At 38.1% G+C, this 20,753-nt stretch overlaps 1 protein-coding gene across 1 annotated transcript in view; it reads left to right on the top strand.

Moving 5' to 3' along the window:
• The window catches only part of LAMA4 (laminin subunit alpha 4), a 199,998-nt gene that overhangs the window by 159,322 nt on the left and 19,923 nt on the right, over nucleotides 1-20,753 (top strand). The window contains exons 28-33 of the mRNA XM_007951567.2: nucleotides 1,736-1,869; nucleotides 3,162-3,326; nucleotides 4,323-4,476; nucleotides 13,875-14,062; nucleotides 16,696-16,885; nucleotides 18,179-18,334. Coding sequence (XP_007949758.1) covers nucleotides 1,736-1,869; nucleotides 3,162-3,326; nucleotides 4,323-4,476; nucleotides 13,875-14,062; nucleotides 16,696-16,885; nucleotides 18,179-18,334 — 987 coding nt within the window. The remainder of the gene's footprint in view (nucleotides 1-1,735; nucleotides 1,870-3,161; nucleotides 3,327-4,322; nucleotides 4,477-13,874; nucleotides 14,063-16,695; nucleotides 16,886-18,178; nucleotides 18,335-20,753) is intronic.

Genomic DNA, 20,753 nt, shown 5'->3' with positions numbered 1-20,753 from the left:
GGTTTCCCTTTTCTTTGTTGAAGAGGGTCTGTGCAATCCTTCTGCCTAGTCCGCCATCTTGCCCCGCCCCACACGTTCATTTTCTATAATTAAAATTTAGCATTTCAATCTGTTATGAATATAGGCAAGAAACCACTGTATATTAGCAGTATCTGTGACCTTGTCATTAATAGAAATCACAGATTTTTCCATAGCACATGGAAACATGTCACAGGTACATCAAAATGTCATTTTTGTTCATTGCTATTCTAAATGACACTTGTTATTAGATTTGCTCTACTAGGTCTTGTTATTGATAGCCTCAATAAGAAATATACATATTAGTATATCACAGATTTTTTAATATTTGTAATTTAATTTAATTGGTTTCCTTTATATTTCTGCATATTTTGATTTATACATTTATAAACATTAGTTTATGAAGAGGCCCATATGCATCACTAAACTGACAGTGGAGACCATGGCACAAAAATGTTTAAGAAACTCTGTGTATGTTAAAAACTGACACATCTGCTTTAGTTTATAAAATAGTAAAAAGAGCATGCTCTTCTGTCTTTAAATTTTCCGTAGCACACAAAACCAAAAAAAAAAAAAAAAACCAAACCCACTTCCATCGAGTCGATTCCAACTCATAGCAACCCCCTTTGGGTTTCCGAGGCAGTAAATCTTTATGAAAGTAGATTGCTCAGTCTTCCATCCACAGAGTGGCTGGTGGGTTTGAACCACTAGCCTTCTGGTTAGCAGTCAAATATCTTAGGTACTACGCCACCAGAGCTTCTTACAGAGCACAAGCTCAGCTTATAAAAATACATTATTTCAAGAATAAAAAAGGATCAGTTAGTAAAATTTAACCCAAATGACAATAAAAAGTTTTAAAAAGATTAAAATAGGACAGGAGGAGGTTTGGTGACCCAGAAATCCAACTGTTCTATCTCTGAAAGCTCATCACGGATAGACTGAGTTTATAGAATTGTATAACTTATGAAAGCAGCTATCATTTTTCATATACTTTTCCACTGAATTGAATTTAAATAAATGGCATCTGTGAAAATTTAGCCAAAGTACCTGGACTTCTGCCACAAAACCTGCATCTGATACCTATGGTTAGTCAAATAACACTCCATTCAAAAAAAAAAAAAAAAAGCCTCTGTGCTGCTGAGGGTTAACCTTACAGGTTGATCCCTTTATAAGAGAAGTAAGATTATCATTTCACCTTTATTTTAAGACAAGCAATAAGCAAATTCACTTAATGGGATGCTAACTTCTGCTTTAAAAAAAAAAAAAAAAAACTCTATAGATAAAACTAGTGAAACACTTAAAAAGACAAAACTAGCAAATTAACCCTTGCCTAGTCAGACAGTTACATCCCCAAGGGAGTCCAAATATTGTATTTACAAAACAGATTAAAAATGAGACTGATGACAGAGTAGAAATGCCTGACTTAGGAAAAAAACGGTGACTGGGGCCACCACTCTGAACATGACAAAATCACCAAAAATTTTCAGCTCCAAATATTGAGAGATTTTTTTTCCCATTGAAACGTGTATCTAATTTTATAAGCAACACCAATACGAGCAATAGGACGTTCTCTTTTACTATTCATAGAAATTATTTCACCAGGAAATTTCTTGTAAAAGATGTGTTCCTTTAAGCAATACCATTATGTAAATGTTGAAAGTGTGTCTGTCGTTGGTATCCCTGGCCTCCTGACTTAAACCGTTGTTTTATATTTCAGTCAGACGTGTTCTCTATTTCTCTGAAGAATGGTACTGTGATCATGGATGTAAAGGGAATCACAGTTCAATCGGCAGATAAGCAGTACAATGATGGGCTGCCCCACTTCATCATTACCTCTATCTCACCCACAAGGTATAGCTCCTCACTTTGTATTCTGTCCACTATTTGTCTTTAGTATGTACGACATGATTCTGTCACATGAACTTATGAATAATAGGCCATTTCTATTACTTGTTGTTCTTATTGGGTGCCATAGAATTGATTCCAACTCACAGGAACCAATATGACAGAGTAGAAGTGCCCCATAGTGTTTTCTAGGCTGTATTACAGGATCAGATTGCTAAGACTTTCACTCACAGAGCTGTTGGGTGGGTACGAACCACGAACCTTTCAGATAGCAGCCAAGCACTTTACCATTGCGCCACCAGAGCAGCTTTTGCTTTTGTTGGGTTTACTGAAAAAATGGTAGGTCGAGGGGAAACACACTTTCTTTTAAAAGAAATTGCTGTTGATTTTTAAGACATAACAAATAAGTCACCATAAAATTACTTAACACAAATGTAAAGGTTTTCTTTTTTTCAGTAAAACAGTGGGTTATAATCTCCTTGAGGAAAGTGACTATACATTCTGCTTATGGAATGGAGTGTAGTGTATTGTACACAGAAAGAGCTCAGCAAACATTGGTTTAGTTTAGATTCTGAATTAAACAATTGTGGAAGCTACATTTATGGCTACATTTTAAAGGCTTTATCTTTAAAATACCTAATACTAAATTTCTTCACCTAATAAGAAAGCTTTCTGGAATCAGAAATAAGTCTCTAGTGGAGAGTACAGACAAACTATTTGTCAAATGTAAAAGGACCAAAATAATAAGTTTTTTTCTAGACTCCACTTCCAATGAGGATCAAATTCATCTAATGTGCTTTACACTAAAAATAGTCTCCCATAAATGTCATTAAATAATTACCATGACATATGTCTTTTTTCTCCACACACAAAAATAATACAGATGACTAATTGTCCGAACTTCTTGCTTTTATGGGTTTAAATTCTATCCATGGTTTGGAGAGTCATTTTTAAATAGTAATATTCAACCACTTTATCCTGGACTTCGTAAAGAGTACGGCAAAACAAATATAATGGCTGTTCATTAACCATGTGTTCCATTTCATTTCCATGATTAAACCTATTCATCCAACCTTGATTGAAATAAGGTAAAATGTTAGCAGTGTGGTGTTGTCGTTGTTATGTGCCATGGAGTCGGACCCTACTCATAGCGACCCCTCCTTGGGTTTCCGAGGCAGTATCACTATGGAAGCAGATTGCCCAACCTTCCTTCTGAGGAGTGGCTGGTGGATTTGAACCACCAGCCTTTTGATTAGCAGTCAAGTGTGGTGTGTAAAGAAGCTTTTTTTTCTTTGCAGATATGAACTGATAGTAGATAAGAGCAGACTTGGGAGTAAGAATACTACCAAAGGGAAAGTGGAACAGACACAACCAAGTGAAAAGAAGTTTTACTTCGGTGGCTCACCTGTCAGTCCTCAGTACAGTAATTTCACTGGCTGTATAAGCAATGCCTACTTCACCAGGTATCCTGTTTTATTATTCATACATCAGTGTGACTGAGAAAGAAGATCAAGTCAATAATGGAAATGTATACATCATTAAAACTGAAAACTATGAAACTGATTGGAGGCTTTAGAGGGTCATAGTTGAAACCCTGTATGTACTTGGTTTCATGTACAAGTTTTTTGCACTTTAATTTCTGAATGACCTTTGATAAGCCTAAATTTCTTAACTGTAAAATGCAGATAATAATAGCACTTGCCTCATAAGCTTGTTGTGAGAATTAACTGAGATAATGCACCTAGAGCACCTGGCACAGCATCTGGCACACCAAACTCACCAAACACACTGCCCTGGAGTCAATTCTGACTCTAGTGACCCCCATTGTGTTTCCAAGGCTGTAAAACTTTACAGAAGTAGACTCCTTCATCCTTCTTCAGTGGAGCAGCTGGTGAATTAGAACCACTGATCTTTCGGTTAGCAGCCAAATGTCTTAACCACTACACTACCAGAGCTCCTTATCTGGTACACGGCAATCTATAAATATTGGATGCTATTATTTTTGTACTTATTATTAATGATATAGTACAAAGTAACACCCTCAAATCCTTATTGCAGGTTTTTAAATGTTTTCTTAAGTTAAAGCATGGCTTTAAACAAACCATTAATCTAGGTCCTCAACAAAGGCAATGGGAGTTCCCTGAGTACAAGGAAAAACATGTAATGCAGATCAGGTGACACAGATGGTACATACCCAAGGGATGTAATGAAGGAAAAGATATGCAACAGTCAGAACATTCTGGTACCCAGGCACATGGTCATTGATTAATTATTGATTGATTGGTTAATTAATTGATTGAATCATAATTTAAAATGTTCTAGTTAAGAATGTGATTGATGGATAAAGACCTATCACACACACATACACAAAATTGTATAAGTTCTTTGACTTCCAGTGTCTTAATCATGCGATTTTAAGCCATATTTTTAAAGCCTTTCTTCCTCTGTTACCAACATAGATTGGATAGAGATGTGGAGGTCGAAGATTTCCAGCGATATTCTGAAAAGGTCCACACTTCTCTTTATGAGTGTCCCATTGAGTCTTCACCATTGTTTCTTCGTCACAAAAAAGGAAAAAATTCCTCAAAGTCTAAAACAAACCAGAATAAAAAGGTAAAAAAAAAAAAAAAAAAATGGTGTTCCACTTCCCCAAATTCCTTCACCTTCCAGGCATGTGGTTCTATATACTGCTATTTTATAGAATTTACTTGAGTTAGCACCTGTGTACACGTGAAAGATGAGATTGTTTTAGAATAAGATACTCCAGTTTACCAGTTTTGTTACATCAATTTGTTCCCAAAGAAATTATTTGAATCAGCTTTTACTGATATTCCCAACTACTTTTTACTACCCTTGTTAAATCCTACTATGTGTAACAATTTATGTATATAATATATACTATTTAATACTGTTAAGTCCCTAGTATAATTTATTTTTATATAACTATCTCAGACTTTTGTCACATTAGTGGAAATGACTAAAGTTCCCAATTTTACCTTCATTTTCTCTAATTCCTTGACCTTTACTTCTCCACTCACATGCACATCAATTAGAGCTGGTACATCGTCAAAATCTTGAGTTCTAAATCTCCGTCCTATACTACTGTACTCCTTCTCTCTCATTATTTACTCCCAGTATTCATATTCTTTGCCTTCATTGCAACTGATACTCTTGGTCTCTTCTCATTCTTTAAGTATATGTCTCCCTTCACGGCCCAATTTTAACAAGGCACTCAGGTGCTCTCACCCCGGTGCAAGCCACCATCATATCACATCTGAATTACTATCATAGCTTCCAAAAAGTCTCCCTGCTTCTACTTTGCTCCTCAACAATCTATTCTTAAGATAACAGTCAGACCCTTAAAAATATTATGTCACTCCTCTCTCAAAATGACCCCCACTGCATGCAGAGTAATAGCCTAAGTCCCTACAATATCACACACAAAATAAATAAGTAAAAACAGCTGTCATTGAGTGGACTTCAAGTCATGGCAACCTCATGTGTGTCAGAGTAGATCTCTGTTTCACACGGTTTTCAATGTCTGCTTTTTGGGAAGTAGATCACCAAGACTTACTTCCAAGGAGCTGGTGGGTGGACGCAAACTTCCAACCTTTTCCTTAACAGCTGAGCACATAACTATCTGCACCACCTAGGGACTCCACACAGCATCACAAGAGGCCCTATATGATCCAGGCTTTGCCTCTCTGACCTCATCAACTCCCACTCCTTCACCTCATTCACTCTGCTCTGCACACTGGCCTCCTGGCTCTTCCTATAACATGCCATGCATTGTCTGGTCTTTATTTGAGCTCTTCGACCACCAGCCACTCCTCGGAAGGAAGATGGGGAAATCTACTTCCATAGTGATACTGCCTTGGAAACCCAAGGAGGTGTCACTATGAGTTGGGTTTGACTTGATGGCAAATAACGACAGCAACAATAACTACAGAAACAGTAGCAATTAAAAAAACAAGAAAGTAGTAAATATGCAAATTCCAATGGGTTACTGAAGTCCTACATTTTTCTTTTTTCTTTCTTTCTTTTTTTTTTTCATTGTGATTTGGGTGCAAATTTACAAAGCAGATACATTTTACTCTCAATAGTTCATGCACATTTGATGTCATAGCCCCAGTTATAATCTTCAACCATAAAAACCTCTCTTTCTCTCTCTTCCCTATGACTACCCCTTCTCTGTGCCCTTCTTATCTGTCCATTCCTGTCTGTCAAGCTTTCCCTCTATGTGAATTCTGCTCCTCTGATATCTCATGGCTGATTGATCTAAAGGGCACATCTCCTTAGGGTAGGTTTTCTGATTGTAGGTCTTTCTTCTGTGGGGTTGAGAGCCAATCAATGGAAATGAGTCCATTCCAGGTCCAAGGGATAACCCAGGCCATAGTCTCCAAGGTTCCACCAGTCTCTAGCCAATTAATTAGTCTGGTCATTTTTGTGTTTTGGAATTTATTCTACATTTTGCCTCCCACCCTACCCAGGATCTTCAATTTTTATCCCTTTCTGAGTGGTTGGCATTGGTAGCTGGACACCATCTAGTTTTTCTGCTGTCAGGGTAGTGAAGGCTGAGGTCCTCCTCATAGTTCATCATAACTTTGGACTAATTGCTTCCAAATTACTTTGATTTTCTTCACTCTCCTATGCTCTAGAGGAGAGGTGACCACTAGTTACATCACAGATGGCCACTCAAAAGCTTTTAAGACCCTAGTTGCTACTCACCAAAGTGGGACGTAGAACAAGATTTTTACATACTATGTTGTGCCAATTGAGCATGATGTCCCCCAAAGAATGTGGTCCCAAGCCTGGTGATTCTCTTCCTCAAGGTGTTTGGTTGTCTCTGAAAAGCGGCTCCAATCTTGTCCTCTGTTATTTCTATAATGTGTGTGGATAATTTTGTAGTGCAAGTACATATGTAAGACTATCTTCAGCCAAATCTATCCTTGGTCTTGGGTATATGCCTCTTCACCTGCCCCCACCTGATCTTATCACCTATCTATGCATTTACCCATAGCCTAGTCAACAACCAACATTATTGTCAATGAAGAAAGATTCAAAGCATTCCCCTAGCAAATGGGAACCAGACAGAGAAGCCCTCTATCACCACTTCTATTTAACATTGTATTGGAAGTGCTAGCCAGGGCAATAAGGCAAGAAAGAGATTAAAAGACATCCAAATTGTCAAAGAAGAAGTAAAGCAATCTCTCTTCACAGATGACATGATCCTATGCATAGAAAACCAAAAAGACTCAGCCAAAAAAAAAAAAAAATTACTAGAACTAATAGACAGGTTCAGCAGGATGGCAGAATACAAGGTCAACATACAAAAATCAGTTGGATTCAACAAAAAGACCTCTGAAAGGGAAATCAGGAAAACAGTACCATTTACAATAACTACCAAAAAGGTAAAGTGATTAGGAATGAATCTTATCAGGGACACAAAAGACCTTTATGAAGAAAACTATAAAACACTACTACAAGAAACTATAAGAGATCTACATAAATGGAAGAACATGCCATGTTCATGGATAGGAATACTGAATATTGTGAAAATGTCAATACTACCCAAAGTAATCTATGTATTCAATGCAATCCCAATCCATATTCCATCAACATTCTTTAAGGATATGGAAAAACCAATCACTAACTTCATATGGAAAGGAAAGAGATCTTGAATAAGCAAAGCACTGCTGAAGAAGGAAAACAAAGTAGGACGTCTCATACTTCCCAATTTCAAAGCCTGCTATACAGCCACAATATTCAAAACAGTGTGGTATTGGTACAATGATAGACCAATGGAACAGAATCAAAAAACTTGAAATAGACCCATTTATCTATGAACAGCTGATTTTTGACAAAAGGTCAAAACCCATTAAATGGGGGAGAGATAGCCTCTTTAACAAATGCTGCTGGCAAAACTGGATATCCACTTGCAGAAAAATTAAACAAGACACATACCTCATGCCATACACAAAAAGAAACTCAAATGGGATCAAAGACTTAAATGTAAAACCCAAAATCATAATGTCATTCAAAGATAAAATAGGTGCAGATCTAGGGGCTTTAATTTACGGCATAAATAGACTATCAAGCATAACATAAAATGCACAAGGAGTGGAGAGAAACTTGATGCCTGGGACCTTTTAAAAATTAATTCTCATGTGCATCAAAAGATTTCTCCAAAAGAGGAAAAAGAGAACCTACAGATTGAGGAAAAAAATATTTTGCTACAGCATATCTGAAAAGGGACTTATCTCTAAAATTTATAGAACACTTCAACACCAAAAAGACAATCCAATTCAAAAACTGGCAAAAGACATGAACACACACATCACTAAAGAAGATATACAGATTACCAGTAAAAACATCAAGAAATGCCCACAATCATTAACCATTAGAGAGACGAAAATCAAAACAATCAGATACCATGTCACCCCAGCAATAATAGCAAACTTCAGCAAGACAGAAAACACAAATGCTCCTGGGGGTGTGGAGAGATTAGAACTCTCATACACTGCTGGTGGGACTGATAAAATGGTACAGCCACTATGGAAAACAGTATGGTGTTTCCTTAAAAAACTGAAAATAGAAATACCATTTGATCCAGCAATTCCATTACTAGGAATATATCCTAAAGAGGGAGAGACAGAACACAAATAGACACATCCACATCTATGTTCATTGCAGCACAATTCACTATAGCAAAGAGATAGAAACAACCTTAAATGCCTATCAACAGATGAATGGATAACCAAACTATGGTACATTCACACAATGGAATACTACGCAACATTAAAGAATAATGAAGAATACACGAATCATCTCACAACATGGATGAATTTGGAGGACATTATGCTGAGAGAAACAACTCACTCGCAGAAGTGAATGTATATTTTAATTATTGAGGCAATTATAACTTACACCCCCACAAACAGCAGTTAAAAGAAGCAATTGCCCTACACAATTGCCAGCATTTGACAGAATCAAGTATTTAGAATCTTGCTAACCTAATGTGCAAATACAGCATCTCCTTGTGGTTTAATTTGCATTTCCCATGGTGGTTTTGCCCATTTTGAATCAGGCAACCATATGATCTACTATGCCAGGAATGACCAACTGAAGAGGAATGGCATGGCATGCATCGTCACAAAGAATGTTTCAAGATCTGTCCTGAAGTACAATGCTGTCAGTGGTAGGATAATATCCATATGCCTACAAGGAAGACCAGTCAATATTACTACTATTCAAATTTATGCACCAATCACCAAAGCCAAAGACAAGGAAGTTGAAGATTTTCACCAATTTCTGCAGTCTGAAATTGACCAAACATGCAATCAAGATGTGTTGATTATCATTGGTGATTGGAATGTGAAAGTTGGAAAAAAAGAAAAATCACCAGTAGTTGGAAAATATGGCCTTGGGGATAGAAATGGCACTTGAGATTGCATGATAGAATTTTGCAAAAAGGATTATTCATTGCAAATACCTTTTTCAACAACAGAAATGGTGGCTGTACATGTGGACTTTGTTAGATGGAATGTACATGAATCAAATCAACTATAGCTGTGAAAAGAGGTGATGGAAAAGCTCGATATCATCAGCCAAAACAAGGCCAGGAGCTGATTGTGAAACAGACCATCAACTGCTCATATGCAAGTTCAACTTGAAGCTAAAGGCAATTAAAACAAGCCCACAAGAGCCAAAATATGACCTTGAATATATCCCTCCTGAATTTAATCTGAAGAATAGATTTGATGCATTGAAAACCAATGACCGAAAACCAGAGGAATTGTGTGATGACATCAAGAACATCATCCATGAAGAAAGCAAAAGGCCATGAAAAGGACAGGAAAGGAAGAAAAGAACAAAATGGATGTTAGACTCTGAAACTTGCTCTTGAACAGAGAGTAGCTGAAGCAAATGGAAGAAATGACAGGATAAAAGAGCTGAACAAAAGAATTCAAAGAGCAGTTTGAGAAAACAGTCTATTACTCTAATGAAATGTGCAAAGACCTGGACTTAGAAAGCCAAAAGGGAAGAACATATTCAACATTCCTCAAACTGAAAGAACTGAAGAAAAAATTCAAGCCTTGAGTTGCAGTATTGAAAGATTCTATGGGCAAAATATTGAATGATGCTGGAAACATCAAAACAAGATGGAAGGAACACACAGAGTCACTATACCAAAAGGAATTGTTCGACATTCATCCATTTCAGGAGGTGGCATATGATCAAGAACCAATGGTATTGAAGCAAGAAGTTGAAGCTGCACTAAAAGAATTGACAAAAAACAAGGCTCTAGGAATTGATGGAATACCCATTGAGATGTTTCAACAAGCAGATGCAAGACTGGCGGCACTTAGTTATCTATGCCAAGAAATTTAGAAGACAGCTACCCTGACCAACTGACTGGAAGAGATCCATATAGGTACCCATTCCAAAGAAAGGTGATCCCACAGAATGTGGAAGTTATAGAACAAGATCATTAATATCACACACAAGTAAATTATCTTGCTGAAGATAATTCAGAAATGTTTGTAGCAGTATATTGACAGGAAACTTCCAGAAATAAAAGCTGGATTTAGAAGAGAATGTGAAATGAGGGATATCATTGCTAATCTCAGATGGATCTTGGCTGAAAGCAAAGAATACCAGGAATATATTTACTTGTATTTTATTGACTATGCAAAAACATTTGATTGTGTGGATCATAACAAATTATGGATAACATTGAGAAGAATGGGAATTCCAGAACAGTTAATTGTGCTCATGAGGAACTTGTACATAGACCAGGAGGCTGTCGTTTGAACAGAACAAGGAGATACTGCATGGTTTAAAATGAGGAAGAGAGTGTGTCACAGTTGTATCCTTTCACCATACTTATTCAGTCTGTATGCTGAGCAAATAATACAAGAAGCTGGACTATATGAAGAAGAACAAGCCATCAGGATTGGAGGAAGACTCATTAACAACCTGCAGTATGCAGATGACACAACCTTGCTTGCTAAAAGTGAAGAGGACTTGAAGCACTTACTGATGAAGATCAAACACTACAGTCTGCAATATGGATTACACCTCAACATAAAGAAAATTAAAATCCTCACAACTGGACCAGTAAACAGTATCACTATAAATAAGAGATTGAAATTGTCAAAGATTTCATATTTCTTGGTTCCACAATCAACACCAATGTAAGCAGCAATCAAGAAATAAGATGACATATTGCACTGGGCAAATCTGCTGCAAATGACCTCCTCAAAGTCCTAAAGAACAAAGATGTCTCTTTGAAGACTAAAGTGCACCTAACCCAAGCCATGGTGTTTTCAATCACCTCATATTCATGTGAAAGCTGGACAATGAATAAGAAAGACTGAAGAAGAGTTGATGCTTTTCAGTTGTGATGTTGGTGAAGAATGCTGAAAGTACCATGGACTGCCAGACGAACTAACAAATCTGTTCTGGAAGAAGTACAGCCAGAGTGGTCCTTGGAAGTGAGAATGGCCAGACTATCTCACTACTTTGGTCATGTTGTCAAAAGGGACCATTCCCTGGAGAAGGATATCATGCTTGGTAAAGTGGATGGTCAGCAAAAAAGGGGAAGACCCTCAAGGAGATAGATTGGCTACAACAATGGGCTCAGGTATGGCAATTATTGTGAGACTGGCACAGGACAGGGCAATGTTTTGTTCTGTCGTACATGGGGTCATTATGAGTCAGAGCTGACTTGACGGCACCTAACAACAACAACATGGCTAGTGAGTTAGAGCATCTTTTAGGGAAGAACTGATTGTCTTTCAGGGCTGGCTTCTGGTTCATCAGCAAGAGGGAAACATGTCCACCAGCTTCTGACTTCTGATGTTCTTTCACTGACTATTGTACCTGGAACCAAAAATCCATTGCAGTCAAGTTGATTCTGACGTCGTTATTGTTGTTATGTGCCATCAAATCGGACCCGACTCATAGCGACCCCTCCTTGGGTTTCTGAGGCAGTATCACTACGAAAGTAGATTGCTCCATCTTCCTTCCGAGGAGTGGCTGGTGGATTTGAACCGCCAGCCTTCTGGTTAGCAGTCAAGTAACTTAGGCACTATGCATAGCAACCCTATACGATAGAGTAGAACTACCCCATAGGGTTTCCAAAGCTGTAATCTTTATGGAAGCAAATTGGACATCTTTCTCCTAGAGAGCAGCTGGGGGGTTCAAACCCTTCACTTAGCAATCGAGAGTTTAACTACTGTACCACCAAGACTCCTTATACCTTGTACACTTCCCCATATATTTGAGCTTGTGTGGACCACTCCTTAGGATCACCATGAAACATCTCCTTTGTTCATAGATTATCTCTTTAAATAAAATAATTTTGTTCACCTAAAATCAAAACATAATAGTTTCAGTATTCCTTTCCTGAATTTTACATGAGAGACTTTCTTTAAAATACCTCAGGCAGAAAGATCATTTCATTGATTTTTATTAAGGAGTTTGCTAGTTTCAGTTCTCATAGGTTACTATGAGACACTGAGGGGTCTTACTATCACCTTCATAAATTGATGCCAAAAAGTTTTTTCTTAAACTTTAAAAAAAAAAAAAATTAGCATGTGAGCACAGGTCACTGGGTCAAAAGTAGCAGATTAACATTCTAAGCTGATAAGAAAGGTCAGCTTTCTACAGCAAATACTGTTTACCACTTTATATGAACATCATTTTCTATAGGAAACTGTCTATCAAATATAGTTTCCTATAAACATTCATAATCTCAAGGTTCTAATAAACAGCCCTTGGAACTATTAACACCAACCTTTCAGTGTGGGAGGAAATCTCTTAGCCTTTCTAGTAAATAGCCTTAGAAACTCAAGTTTGTAATAATAAGATAATAAGTCACTATAGATTTCACTTATACTTTATGGTAACTAGAATGTCCATGTTTGCCAATATACTTCTATCAATTGCTTCTTACTTACCTGCCAAGAGAACTCATGTGTCCTCTGCTCTAAATTTTTACAAAGGCTGAATCCAGTTTGCACTTATAATTATTTTAACAATAACCTCCTGATATTCTATTTTATGTGATTATTATAATTTATCTAACCATTAATAGACTCAGTTGTTTCCATTTTTCCCCTTTTATGGGTGAAGATCCTTTTATATAAATCTTTGATCATATTGCTGAATAAATTGTTTGGATAGATTTCTATCCTAAATCAGTTCTTCTAAATTTTCAAATCAGCAGTGCAATTTTAAGAGCGCAAGATAATTTTTAAAAATTGTTCTACAACCTATCACATAAAAGTAGTATACAGCCTATCACTGAAAATATTTTTAAATATCTTGAAGATGTTGCTAATTATATTAACTTCTTACATAGCAAATGTAAATAAAAGTCAGCAGTTTAAAGTGGTACTGTTGCCTGTGATTTGAAGCTTGTATTAATTGATTTACTTGTCGTTGTTGTTGTTATGTGCCATTGAGTCAGCCCCAGCTCACAGTGACCCCTCCTTGGGTATCTGAGGCGGCATCACTACAGAAGTAGATTGCCCAACCTTCCTTCCAAGGAGTGGCTGGTGGGTTTGAACTATCAGCTTCTGGTTAGCAGTCAAGTGCTTTAGGCACTATGCTACCAGAGCATTTAGGGTTACTTTATCACCAACTTTTCCATACTTCACTATTCTTTAAGATGTGCACTAAATTTAAATAATGGAGTGTCTATTGCTATAGCTTCAGTTTAGCTCTGCTTTACTATTACAGATAAGAATTTTGGGTTGGTTAATGTGCTATGTTTTTGTTACTGCTACAGCTGCTGCAGTCATCTGTCAGTGGTGGTAGAGGGAAGAGAGAGAGGGACCTAATGTTTCATGAATGGAAAAGACACAAATAATAGACACTTTCATTAACTTTTCGTATAGGCATTAATAGTAATGCAATTAATGGTAATGGTAATGCAAATTAATTTTTGCTTTTAATATGTCCCCTTATCCCTTCATATGACTTACTATTTCTTATTTTTATAGGTAGAGAAAAGCAAGGATGCACCTTCATGGGATCCTGTTGGCCTGAAATTCCAAGAGCGGAATGCTCCCCGAGACTCTCATTGCCACATTTCCAACAGCCCTAGAGCAATAGAGCATGCCTACCAGTATGGAGGGACGGCCAACAGTCGCCAAGAGTTTGAACACTTAAAAGAGGACTTTGGTGAAAAGTAAAGTAACCCATTATCTTTCTAGAATCTTAATGCATGGCTGGATTCCATCCCTGTTTGCTATATGCCTTCTTTTTCTTATGATCTTATCTTCCTGTACCACCTTAATCCTGTTCTTTTATCATCAAAATAAATACTAAATAGTACATGATTCATGCTTTTCAAATAAATTATTTTCTCTGTGACTTTCTCCTCAAATGTCAGGTGCATAAGATAGCATCATCCCAGGAGTTTGCTGTGTAATATCAAAAAGAAAAAATAATTAAAGATAGGAAGATGGGGCAAATTTCATATAATTTATCCTCTAACCTTCATATCACCTTTTCTCCCCATAGAAATTGCTTTCAAATTGTAAGTGGGCATGCATCCAAACTATTAGAATGTGGGTAAAGAAAGACACGGAAAATAAAAATATACTTTGCATTATGTCTATGCCCCGCCCCACACCACCTCTTCCCAGTGTTTCACAGACCTCCAGGTTGTTTAGTATTACTGAGAATTTCTTTCCCTAGTAATAGCACCCAAGTATTTTTATATAGAACTTAAACAGGTCTTTCAAATATTCATATAGGAGAGCATTCAATAAACAACCTCTCACAAAAAATAAATAAATAAATAATTGCTGCCATTGAGTCAGATCTGACTCATAGTGACCCCTCCTTGGGTTTCCGAGGTGGTATTACTATGGAAGTAGATTGCCCAGTCTTCCTTCTGAGGAGTGGCTGGTGGGTTTGAATCACCAGCCTTCTGGTTAGCAGTCAAATGCCTTAGGCACCATGCCACCAGAGCTCTGAAGCAACCTCTAGGGGCTTCTAATTCACTACTTGCCAAAAAAGCAGAATCGGTATTTTATATTCTCCAGGAAGAATTTGTTGTTGTTGTTGTTGTTAGGTGCCAAAGAGTAGTCTTCAACTCATAGCAACCCTGTGTACCACAGAACAAAATATTTCCTGGTCCTGCGCCATCCTCACAAGCGTTGGTATGCTTGAGCCCCTCATTGTAGCCACTGCACCAATCCATCTCCTTGAGGGCCTTCCTCTTTTTTGCAGCACCCTCTACTGAAAGCAGTAGGCTAAAATCAGGAAAAATTTAGAGTTAATTAAACTAGAGGTTAACATAACAAATGTTTCTATCTGTGGCCTAGAGCTAAATTTCTAGAAAGTTTTTTTTTTTTAATTTCTACTCATGCAAGTGGCTGTTTTTTAACATGTGATACCCATTGATTAATTTTTACTGAGAAATATCTGAATTTGTATTTTTGATAGTACACAAATCATATTGTTTTTACATATTTTTCTATATACATGTTAATTACCCACTAGTGTTTTGTCCATAAAGGAGCTCTAGTTTTGGTAGCATAGTGCCTAAGGCACTTGACAGCTAACCAGAAAGCCGGTGGTTCAAACCCACCAGCCACTCCTCGGAAGGAAGGTTGGGCAATTTACATCCGTAGTGATACTGCCTGGGCAACCCAAGGAGGGGTCACTATAAGTCAGGTCCGACTCGAAGGCACATAACAACAACAACAACAAGCCAAACCTCAAGGGGCTCTGGTGGTTTCCATGGCTAAGGCACTGGCCGCTAACTAAAAAGGTCAGCGGTTTGAGCCCACCAGCTATTCCATGGGAGAAAGATGAAGCATCTGCCTCTGTAGATTGATGGGAGCTCTGGTGGCGTAGTGCCTAAGGCACTTGACTGCTTATCAGAAGGCTGATGGTTCAAACCCACCAGCCACTCCTTGGAAGGAAGATGGGGCAATCTATTTCTGTAGTGATACTGCCTCGGAAACCCAAAGAGGGGTCGCTATGAGTCGGGTCCAACTTGATGGCACATAACAACAACAACAGTGGCCTAGTGGTTAAGGCATTTGGCTGCTAACCAGAAAGTCAGCGGTTCAAACTCATCAGCTGCTCCATGGAAGGAAGATGAGGCAATCTATCTCCATAAAGATTTACATCCTTGGAAACCCAATGGGGGTTACTGTCAGTTGAGATCGACTACATGGCAGAGGGTTTGAGTTTTTTGTTTGTTTGTTCATTTTGTTTTGTTGTCCATATGTATAAGCTTCCTTAACAAATAGATTTTTAGTAAACTAATGTACCCATATGGGACCTCTGGTAGCATAGTGGCTAAAGGCACTTGACTGCTAACCAGAAGGCTGGCGGTTCAAACCCACCAGCCACTCCTCGGAAGGAAGATGGGGCAATATATTTCCATAGTGATACTGCCTCGGAAACCCAAGGAGCGGTCGCTAGGAGTCGGGTCCGACTCAATGGCACATAACAACAACAACAATGTACCCATATTTTCAAAGCCAAACATGATATAATCCTTAACTAAAACAGTACTTCTTCAGATTTGGAACATACTCCTGTTATATGAGGAAGCAGAGGAAAAGGATTTACATTTTTTTACTAGCTATGTTTATCCAATATTCATTAATAATAAGCAGAAACCAAACCCACCACTACTGAGTCGATTCCAACTCTCTAAGAGATTAGAAGTAAATGCTGCTTGAGATTAAATGAATGGCTACTTATTTCTCCTGTATGCTGTCTTGCTTTAGAATAGAAGTTAGAGCTCATCCTCCATCTCATTTTACAGATGGTAAGCTTTTTCTTTTCATTTTCCAGATCTCAGTTTTCCATTCGTCTGAAAACTCGTTCCTCCCACGGGATGATTTTCTATGTCTCAGATCAAGAAGAGAATGACTTCATGACTCTTTTCTTGGCCCATGGTCGTTTGGTTTTCATGTTTAATGTTGGCCACAAGAAACTGAAGATTAGAAGCCAGGAGAAATACAATGATGGACTGTGGCATGATGTAAGTTGAAGGCAGAGAATAGTATTACCAATGAAATAGACTTGACACTAATGCCCTACTACTGTCTCTCGAGAAACATCTGTAGTAAAATTTGGCTGCTGTACTCACAGTTCAATTTCAAAACTTTTTTTTTATTGCCTTATAACAATCTTCAAGCATATTATTTAAAAATAGACACAGACTAGGTCTAATTATCTTCACCAAAGGATCAGTGGCCACCATAAAATGACATTTGGTTTCTAATGATTTGTCATTTGACTTTTTTTTTCCCTCACTACTTATATAGGTTGTTAATGTTCAATAACTATTCCTGAATATCTTTTATAACGCCAAGAGGTAGGCTCTGCCAGGGGAGATACAAAGTGAAGAGTAAATCCAAACAGGAAGGCAGGAACCATAAGATGTATAGCTAAATACTGAAGCAAATCAGCTTGTGTGCAATGGCAACAGTAAAAGCATAAATACACTACAATTAATTACAATAAGTTCAAGAAAGGAAGAGGACATGTGAGCTGAAAAGAGATTCATAGAGAACTCTGATAAATTTAAGCTGCATACAGAAATTAAGCCCAAAGCATTAAATCACTCCATTTAGAACTCAGAAACTATATGGATCAGTTCCCTCTATACATTTTCATAATATTGTTGTTGTTGTTATTTGCCGTCGAGTCGGACCTGACTGATAGCAACCCCTCCTTGGGTTTCCAAGGTGGTATCCCTACGGAAGTAGATTGCCCAACCTTCCTTCTGAGGATCATACATAATAATGAAGTGGTAAATAGAAGGTGAGCAGGAAAAAGCACCTGTGTATATAAAGCAAGGAGCCCTGGAAACATTGCACAATAAAGGCGTATGTTGTAGAACAAAAGCAGAATTAATGAGGAAAGGGTTTTCCCATTCTGAAAACTGGAAGAGCCACTATGCTAAGGAAGAAGAGACAGACGCCTGATGTTCAGAAAGTTGTTGTTGTTACGTGCCCTTGAGTCAGACCCGACTCATAGGGACCCCTCCTTGGATTTCTGAGATGGTATCACTACGGAAGTATATTGCCCAGCCTTCCTTCCGATGAGTGGCTGGTGGGTTTGAACTGCTAGCCTTCTGGTTAACAAGTCAAGTGCCTTAGGCACCATGCTACCAGAGCTCCCAATGTTCAGGAAGGGAGCACCTTTTTAAAGAACTTTCTGTGGGTTTCTCGCCATATTAGAATAGCAAAGTTGGAAGGAAATGCAACACAGCATTTCTCTCAATCTTTGGATTTACTTGAGATACGCTATTTTCCTTCTCTCCATCCAGGTGATATTTATTCAGGAAAAGAGCAGTGGCCGACTGATAATTGATGGTCTTCGAGTTCTAGAAGAAAGTCTGCCTCCTACTGAAGCTGCCTGGAAAATAAAGGGTCCTATTTATTTGGGAGGTGTGGCTCCTGGAAGGGCTGTGAAAAATGTCCAGGTAAGACAGAGACAGCAAGGAGAGCCATTGTTCCTTTGGATCCGGGAAATCATTTAAATCCAGGACCTCAATTTACATATTAGGAAACTGGAAAGAATAAAACTATAGTTTGGCTGCCTGTGGAATATCAAGGTGAGTACTATACTACTGGGGTTCCTGGGGGGTGGAAAAGATTAGCCTGTCAGGCTGCTAACTGAAAGGCTAGAGGTTTGAGTGCAGCCCCAGAAGTCCTGGTGATCTACTTTGAAAAAATCAGCCATGGAAAACTCCATGGAGCACAGCTCTACTCTGACACAGAAGGGGTAGCCATGAGTTGTCACGTGGCATTGTAGTCAGGAGTGATCTTCCATCCTAAGGTGAACTGGAAATTTCAGAGGGGTAAATTATCTTAAAAAGTTATGTCTCAAAGGGATACTTATTTGCTCAGCAAGTAGCCATATGTTTAATACCAAATAAATATCAGAAAAGAAAGCAAGTCTTTCCATTATATAGTGTTGAGGGAAAAAAGCAAGTTTCAAGCCATTGTATCAACTATGACCCTATTTTTGTTTTGTATACACACACACCTGTCAAAGTACAAGGCAAAGTATTAGTTTTGGAGAGAGGTGATGGGCTAGTAAGAAACAGACAATTTTTGTAATTTAAAAATTAAAACTGTTTCACCTTAAAAGATACTTAGCAATAAAGGGAATGCATCAAAGGACTAAATTTTTCTTAACATAAATATTGATTTGATTTTATCACAAAAAGTTAATACATGTCTAATATCCATTACTATATATGTGGACAAAGCAAAAATCTAAAGTGTTAATGTTATAATTAAATTAGTTAAGCAAACCCAATTCCATGACAATCTCATATGTGTGTGTGTATGTGTGTGTATACTTATTTTGTACTTATTGAGAATATATATCCCCAAATTACACCAATTCAACAGTTTCTACATGTACAACTTAGCCACATTAGTTTCATTCTTTGAGTTGTGTAACCATTCTCATCCCCCATTTTTGAGTTGTCCTTTCCCATTAACATAAATTCACTGTACCCTTAAGGCCCTATCTAATATTTTGAGTTGCAGTTGTCAATTTTATTTCATCTAGATCATTCTTAAAGGGCATAACTGTTTTGGTTACCTAGTGCTGCTCTGACAGGAAATATACTACAAATGGGATGGCCTTAACAAACAGGAGTTTATTCTCTTACAGTTCAGGAGGGTAGAAGTCCAAGTTCAAAGTGCCAGGCTTTAGGGGCTGGGTGAAAGCCCCTCAACCTTGGGCTTCAGCTCTGCCTCCAGCTCCCGGCCCACTGAAGCCAGAGGCATTTCTTCACTCAGACAGCTGCTGGCTGCTGAGGCTGCCAAGCCCAAGGTTGACAAGTGAAAAGGCACAGTCCTGATATTACCAAATCACACAGCAGGCCATTAATGCAAGTCCATTGTAAGTCCCAAAGTCAGCAGAGCATGGCAGGCTGCTGAACAATGGCATGGCTACATGCAGGATTCAAGGTGCCATAAGCTAGAGACCATTCCCAAGGCTTCTCTTTATATAGAGGAAGCAGACCACATCCCAAAGGCAGCTACTCAGCTGCTTGTGGTAGATCCTACCATGGAGTTGATTGCCAGGTGGGAGTTGATTGCCAGTCTCATCGTGGGGAATAACTACCACCAGCTGCCCAGCCACTCAACCAGGCCCTGCCAAGTTGACACACAAACATGACTACCACAATAACACTCAAGGCAGATAGTTCTCATTAGTTAAGCTAAACTGTTGTTCGGTTTAAACTATTGTTCAGTTTTAAGAAGACTTCAGGGGATATTTTTTATTTAAAATTAAAGATTATTATTAAAAAAGTTAAAGATTATCTCAGGGCAATAGTTTTAGGGACCATGACAATCTCTTTAAAAGAAAGATTTCCAAATGCAGTATAAAATAAGTTTTTCTAAGTGGCCCAAGTTTCACAGTATATGGTATGATAAATTCTGAACCACAAAAACAGCTAATGAAGTCAGAGAGGTAAGCTTTCTGTTGTTTATTTAATCAGCAGTTATTTAATCGGTAAGAACTTGACTAGCTCTGAGCAGCCATAGATGATCTTACACAGCTATCATTCTTGACGAATAATTCTAACACTTAATTTTATTTATTTAAATCTATTTCATCTGAAATATATAAAATTTAAGGAGCCCTGATGGCTTAGTGGTTAAATTCTCAGCTACTAACTGAAAGGTCAACCCTTCAAACACAACAGCTGTTGGGTTCCCCCCACGGCAGGGCTCCCCCAACCCAAGTCAGGGATAACGCCACCCGAAATCACTCACGAAAGACGTCTCTTGATGCAAAAGCAGGAGGAGTTTATTCGGAGTTCCAGCGCGCTGGGGCTCGACTCATATCCCACGCAGGGGCAGAGGAGTAGAGCCCCG

This window comes from Orycteropus afer, unplaced genomic scaffold, assembly GCF_000298275.1.
Source record: "Orycteropus afer afer isolate SDZICR_OR568_19922 unplaced genomic scaffold, OryAfe1.0 scaffold00299, whole genome shotgun sequence".
In the NCBI taxonomy this organism is placed as follows: Eukaryota; Metazoa; Chordata; class Mammalia; order Tubulidentata; family Orycteropodidae; genus Orycteropus; species Orycteropus afer.
This window is presented reverse-complemented; position numbering and strand designations above follow the sequence as displayed.